Below are 6,712 nucleotides of genomic sequence, written 5' to 3'. Positions count from 1 at the left end.
GCCCTACATACTGGATTGTACTTAGCCCTCTCCCCAGCCAGACTGTGAGCTGGGAAGCGGCTGGTCCGTATGTGATTCCTCTGCCCAGGTGCCCAGCCAGGAGTCTGGCACAGAATGAGGAATAGCTCCAACCCAACACACTTGCAGTTAGACCAGGACAGGGTTAAACAACTGTGTTGGGCCTTGTATTAACCTTGGGATTAGAGACAGCAGGTGCCCCAATGTTTAACCAGATGCTTGGAAACGTGTTCTCAGCTCAGCTCAGAAACTCAGTCCAGCTAGGTCTTCCCCAGAGCTGAGGCCTCAGCCCCTCCCTGGAGTTGAGTCTCCTTCCTTCCCTAGACCCTGAGCTGAAAAGATACCCAGCTGCTGGGGTGGGAGGAGACTATGAAACCGGAGGGTGAGGCTATGTGGAGAGAGTTGAAAGCGCCTGGTCCTTGCTCTCCACAGGCTACCTCTGTGGTCTTGGCGAGTTCTTCCCATCCCTGCTTAGGTATCCTCAACTGGGTACAAGTCCCATGGGTCGGTCCCTCCTGATAGGACTGGGCAAGAGCAAGGAATCCTCAGACTCCGGAACCCCCCTGGCTAGGGGTCCCCTAGCTTGGGAGAGACTTTCTCCACCACTGCAGTGGGGTGGGTAAATCTTTAACTAGCTAGCCCTGGGCAGGCCAGAGCCTTTCCGGATGGGTGGCTGCCTGGGATGGGGATTGGGGGTGGGAGGAGAAGGTGTGTGTAGACAGTCGCAGCGTCGTGGAGAAGGGGAGGGTACTGGGGAGGGAAAGAAAGGAGACTCAGGCGGAGCTAACTCCGTGTGCGGAGCAGGACATGGAGGAGGAACGCGGGTCACCCGATGGGTAAGCAGCGCCTCAGAGAGGTTCAGCGGGGTTCCTGAACGCCCAGCGGACAGCCAGCCGCTAGGGGCAGAGAAGGTAACTCGCGCTGCTGCCACAGAGACCCCGCGCGGAGCCTGGAGCAGGGACCAGAGGGGCCGGAAACGCCCATTCAAGTAGTGCTCAGGTGGGTGTAGGTTGGGTGGGAGGCACCCGGGCGAGGCAGGGACCAAAGAAGATATCAGAACGTACCCATCCGCCTTCTTGTCTGACCCCAGGGTGCGTCCTATGAGCACCGCAGAGCTGCGTCGAGGGGAGCAGAGCGTGCTGCACTGCTCAGGGACCCGGACTCTGCAGGTCAGGAACCCCTCTTCCTCCCAACCCCGTGAGGAAAAGCCATCCTCGGGGCTTACCCAGGCAACTTTGCCCCAGGATCAGCCCTTCCCCCAGAGTGTCCCCCTCCAGAGTGCCCCGCCCCTTCAGAGTGCTCAGTCCCTCCACAGTGCCGGGTCTTTCAGAGTGCCGCCCTCCCTGGAGGCCCCCAAGATGGCCCTGCCCCTCCAGGGTGCCCCCAGCCCCAGAGTGGCCCGCGGTGCCCCGAGTGCCCGCCCCTTCGCCGCCCCCTCCGCAGGTGAGCCCTCCGGGAGGGGGCCCCGAGGTGGCTTTCCGCTTCGGCGCGGTGCTGGACGGGGCGCGCACGCAGGAGGACGTGTTCCGGGCCTGCGGCGTGCGGCGCCTGGGCGAGCTGGCGCTGCGCGGGTGAGTGGGGCGCGGCCGGGCTGAAAGCGCGGCGGTGTACTGCTCGCAACCACGCCTCGCCCCCTAGTCGCACACTCCTCTAACCTCTCGTCCCACCCCTACCGCCGGCCGCCGCCCGGGGCCTTCCCCTGTCCCCCGCAGCTTCTCCTGCACGGTCTTCACCTTTGGCCAGACCGGCTCCGGGAAGACCTACACCCTAACTGGACCCCCGCCCCAGGTGAGCCGAGCGCCAGCGGAGCCCTCGCGGGTCGGGCCTCTGTGGGCTTGGGGAGCCGCGGGCAGCGCGACTCTCAGTAAGGAGTGGCTGGAACCGTGCTGCCCACCTAGTTGATTCGCAGACAAGGACACGAAGGACCAGAGAAGAGAAGGGGCTTCCCCATTTGGAGCATTTGGGTTCAAGTGTTGGCCCCTTAAACGAGTTCTCAGTTTCTTCGCCTGTAAAATGGCTAGTACCACCTAAGAGAATTACATGAGCTGTTGTATGGGAACTTAGTACGGTTCCAGCTCTACAAAGGGGAATCATTACTGTGGTGAAGATGGAGATGACCAGCCTCAGGTTCAGCTGGTTTGGTCTGCAGGGGGAGGGGGTGCCCGTACCTCCCAGCCTGGCTGGCATCATGCAGAGGACCTTCACCTGGTTGTTAGACCGCGTGCAGCACCTGCCTGCCCCTGTCACCCTCCGCGCCTCCTATCTGGAGATCTACAATGATCAGGTAAGGGAATAGGAGAAATTGAAAGCCCAGGAGGCTACCAAGGAGTTTCTTTCCAAGGAGCTGGGGATTGTTGTCAGGAAGGTCGGGGGGGATGGGGAGACGGAGACTCAGAGAGTCCTTTCCCTCACCCTCCTCTCTCACCTCCCAGGTTCGGGACTTGCTGAGCCTGGGGTCTCCCCGACCTCTCCCTGTTCGCTGGAATAAGACTCGAGGCTTCTACGTGGAACAACTACGGGTGGTGGAGTTTTCGAGTCTGGAGGCCCTGATGGAACTTTTACAGATGGGTGCGTGCTGTTTCTCTGAGTATGGGCCAGGCGGGCTGGAGCTCTGGCTTGAGAAGTGACTCTTGTGGGGGGAAAGGACCAAGATACCAGCAATTCAAAGGCACAGCCCAAGGATGTCCTCCACCCCCACCGCTGCCACCTCTCCAGCCCAGGCCTGTGCCTCAGCCAGGCCTCATCCTGGCTCCCTACAGAGGTCTCTGCACCTCCAGACTCTCCCTTGTCAATCCATTCTCCTCCATTTTGCAAAACACATCCCTCTTCTCCAGACCCTCCACCCTTGAGGATAAAGGTCAGATCTCTTAGCCTAGGCTATAAAGCCCTTCTGTTCCAGTCTTATTCATTTTTTCACCAAATATTCATTGGGCATGCATCCTCTGATAGGCACTGAGGATGCCATGCCACACCTCTCAGCTGATCTCTCTGCTTCACGGAGAGCTGATCTCTCTCCCTCCCTGTGCACAGCAATAAAATGTTTATAAAATGCAGATCTGGGCTCAACTTGGCCTGTAGCTCAAGCAGCTAGGGCACAAGCCACATACACCAGAGCTGGTGGGTTCGAATCCAGCCCTGACCTGCCAAACAACAATAACAACTACAACCAAAAATAGCTGGGTGTTGTGGTGGGCTCCTGTAGTCCCAGCTACTTGGGAAGCTGAGGCAAGAGAATTGCTTAAGCCCAAGAATTTGAGGTTGCTATGAGCTGTGATGCCGTGACACTCTACCCAGGGCGACAGATTGAGACTGTTTCAAAAAAAAAAAAAAAATACAGATCTGTTATTCTTCTGCTCAGTTCTCTCTATTCCTCCTTTCACTTATCTGGGCTAGAGCCAGCCCCCCCTGAACCAACACTCACTTTCCTGCCTCTCTGTCTTTGCACAGGCCTACCCTCTGCTCTCAGGATTCCTTTGTTCCTTTTTCTTCCTATTCTTCCTACCAAGTTCCACACCTGATGTTTTCCCTCCCAGGTCTCAGCCGTCGGAGGAGCTCAGCTCACACCCTGAACCAGGCTTCTAGCCGGAGCCATGCCCTGCTCACTGTCTACATCAGCTGCCGAACTGTGAGTGCCCTGGCTTGGGGAAGGAGCTGGCCCAGGGCCACCAAGCCACAAGGGTCTGCACTGGGTTATATAAACCAACTTAGGCATGCATGTGGGGTGATCATGGAAAACCTTAGCCTTGTGAACCTTGTGACCTTGATGGGGACCATCCCTCCCAAGTCCCCATGAAGTCCTGATCTCCCAGGCTCAGCAGATGCCTCCTGTGGGCCCTGGGGAGCCCCCTGTTGGTGGGAAGCTGTGCTTTGTAGACCTGGCTGGCAGCGAGAAGGTGACAGCCACAGGATCTCGTGGGGAGCTGATGCTTGAGGCCAACAGCATCAACCGCAGCTTGCTGGCCCTGGGTGAGACCTGGGGGCCAGCTACTCTGACTTTCTGAGCCCTTCCGTGGCACCTGGCTTGTTCCTGTCCACAGTGGGGGACACTAGAGGAGTTATAGTGCATGGATGAGGTGACAGAGCTATGATCCAGGAACCAGAGGCCTTAGCTCCACTGTTGGCTTCTCCCTTCTCAGAACCTCAATTATCCATGAGTCTATACACTCTCCAGGTCTATAAAGTTATATTTTAATTTGGGAGTAGAAACACTCAGTGGCAGATGACGACTCTTCAGAGACGTCCAACCTGTCTCTTGTACTGTTGGGAAGACTGAGGCCCAGTAATAGGACCTGTGTCCTCACCTCCCATTCTAGATTATTGGACTTTGAAATCCTTAAGGGCTGGGGTCTCACATTCCCCGGTGGTATGCATGACAGCTGCTCGCAAAACTCCTTTTCAATCAGTCCATTCATTGGAAACTTCCTAAGCCCATGCTATGTGCTAGGCCCTTTTGGGGATCAAGGGTAACAGGGCCATGTCTGCCCTTGGGGAGCCCCAGTGAGCTGGTGGAGACCAATCTGACTGAGTAATGCAATCACATGGAGAGATGGGTTTTTAGAGTCACACAGGCCTGGGTGGAGATCCCCACTCTGCAGGGTACCAGCTGAGTGGCCTCAGGCAAGTCATGTAACATTTCTGGGCCTTGCTCTCCCACCCAGGTCATTGCATCTCCCTGCTGCTGGACCCACAGCGAAAGCAGAGCCACATCCCTTTCCGGGACAGCAAGCTCACCAAGTTGCTGGCAGACTCTCTGGGGGGACGAGGGGTGACCCTCATGGTATCCGGGGTGGGGGGGTATGGCAGGGAAGGCTGGGTCCTGAAGAATAGGCTCGTAGATAGCAGCACTCAGGGGGAGTCCTCCCCAGGTGGCCTGCGTGTCCCCCTCAGCCCAGTGTCTTCCTGAAACTCTCAGCACCCTGCGATATGCAAGCCGAGCTCAGCGAGTCACCACCCGGCCACAGGCCCCCAAGGTGACTGGAGGGAGACACAAGGGACAGGCTGGGGAGATCAGCCCATAGCTGGAACCTGAGATGACATCATGATTGAAGTCAGAATTGGGTCAGAGTTGGGATTAGGGTTAGAATCCTGGAAATGGTGCCATGGTTGGGAAAGGTGGGATCAGGGTCCCAGCTAGTGTCTTGGTTGGGGTTAGAGAAGGAGTTGGGTTGGAGTCTGAGTTAGATATGACCAGGGTATAGCCAGGATCCCAGAGGGTATCATGGCTAAGTGTGAGCTGAGTGAGGATCTGATACAAGTCTTGTTTGAGGTCAGAATCTGGGCCAAGGTTTGGACAGAACTGAGTTTGGAACTAACCTTGGACCCAAGCCCAGCTCAGAGTGGGGATCTTTAGGATGGTGCAGTTAGGACAGGGTGCCCTCTCCAGGCAGATGCAGCCTTGTGCCAAGATGTGAGGCTGGCAGGTGAAGCATGGGCTTGATTTTAGACCTCACTCACTTCCCATGGCTGGAACCCTTGTGCAGTGCACAACTTGTACCACAGTAAGGGGCAGTTCTGGGCCTTTTCTCTGCAGTCCCCTGTGGCAAAGCTGCCCCAGCGTGTAGAGACTGATATGCTGCAGCTCCAGGAGGAGAACCGTCACCTGCAGTTTCAGCTGGACCAGATGGAACGCAAAGGTATGAGCTCCCTGTGGGCAGAGAGGGATGTGGGTAGGCCTAGGGCTCCTGTGGGTCCAGCAACCTCCTGCTTCCCTGCAGCCTCAGGGCTCAGTGGCACCCAAATGGCCTGGGCCCAGCAGAACCTCTATGGGATGCTGCAGGAGTTCATGCTGGAGAATGAGAGGCTCAGGTAGGTCCAGACCTCGGCCAGGGGACTCTGTCCCCAACCTCTTACTGCTGGGCCGCTTCTGCCACACTGCTTCCCCTCTCTGGTCTTTGGCTGTACTCTGTCCCCACCTGCCTCCTGGGCTGATGCTGCGCTGCAATTAGGAGAGGCTGACTGCCAGCCCTGCCAGCCCTGCCTGCTGTCCCGTCCCTGGGGCCTACTCTCCTCCAGGAAAGAAAAGAGGCAGCTGCAGAGCAGCCGAGACCAGGCCCAGAGTGAGCAGCGGATCCTGGCCCAGCAGGTCCAGGAGCTACAGAGGTGAGTGTGGCCACCAGCCTAGAGCCAGGCCTTAGGTCAGCCTAGAGTAGGGTGACCAGATTTTAACATTTGTAAAGCAGGACAACATGGCAGGGTGGGAGGGTGAGGTGGGGGGGTAAGGGGATGGGGCAGGGCAGGGCCTGACAACAATGCAAACTTTGATAAGCAGTTCTCAATAATCACTTCTCAACAATTATTTGTTATTACAGTTTAACATTATAAAATTAACAAAAATAATATAAAACTCATATTCTGGCGAAATAGCCACATGGCAGCCGAAAACCGTATATTCCCTTCCTGTTCTCCCGCCCGTTCATGCCTTCTTTCCAAAAATCAAGACTTTTCTAAAACACCACGGGACGCGGGAGAAATTGTTAAAAAGTGGGACTGTCCAGCCAAAAGCAGGACGTCTGGTCACCCTAGCCTAGAGTCTGATCTCTGGATCCACACCAGCTGGGTTCCACTTCCAGCTTTGCCACCTGCTAGATGTGTCACCTTGGGCAAGTTTTCTGACCTCTCCTGCCTGGATTTCCTCTTATGTAAAATGAGGATCATAGCAGTGCCTGCTCTGTAGGCTTGGTTTTTTGTTTTTGTT

The 6,712-nt window shown here is 56.6% G+C and overlaps 1 protein-coding gene across 1 annotated transcript in view; it reads left to right on the top strand.

Moving 5' to 3' along the window:
• The first annotated feature begins 806 nt into the window (after positions 1–806).
• KIF12 (kinesin family member 12) overlaps positions 807–6,712 on the top strand; it is an 8,146-nt gene continuing 2,240 nt past the window's right edge. The window contains exons 1-14 of the mRNA XM_003785396.3: positions 807–854; positions 952–1,017; positions 1,109–1,187; positions 1,462–1,589; positions 1,731–1,806; positions 2,168–2,302; positions 2,451–2,586; positions 3,552–3,643; positions 3,828–3,984; positions 4,677–4,795; positions 4,884–4,988; positions 5,549–5,651; positions 5,733–5,823; positions 6,031–6,117. Coding sequence (XP_003785444.1) covers positions 826–854; positions 952–1,017; positions 1,109–1,187; positions 1,462–1,589; positions 1,731–1,806; positions 2,168–2,302; positions 2,451–2,586; positions 3,552–3,643; positions 3,828–3,984; positions 4,677–4,795; positions 4,884–4,988; positions 5,549–5,651; positions 5,733–5,823; positions 6,031–6,117 — 1,403 coding nt within the window. The 5' untranslated portion in view covers positions 807–825. The remainder of the gene's footprint in view (positions 855–951; positions 1,018–1,108; positions 1,188–1,461; positions 1,590–1,730; positions 1,807–2,167; positions 2,303–2,450; positions 2,587–3,551; positions 3,644–3,827; positions 3,985–4,676; positions 4,796–4,883; positions 4,989–5,548; positions 5,652–5,732; positions 5,824–6,030; positions 6,118–6,712) is intronic.

Source organism: Otolemur garnettii, unplaced genomic scaffold (genome assembly GCF_000181295.1).
Source record: "Otolemur garnettii isolate 467f Iridium unplaced genomic scaffold, OtoGar3 scaffold00014, whole genome shotgun sequence".
NCBI lineage: Eukaryota > Metazoa > Chordata > Mammalia > Primates > Galagidae > Otolemur > Otolemur garnettii.
This window is presented reverse-complemented; position numbering and strand designations above follow the sequence as displayed.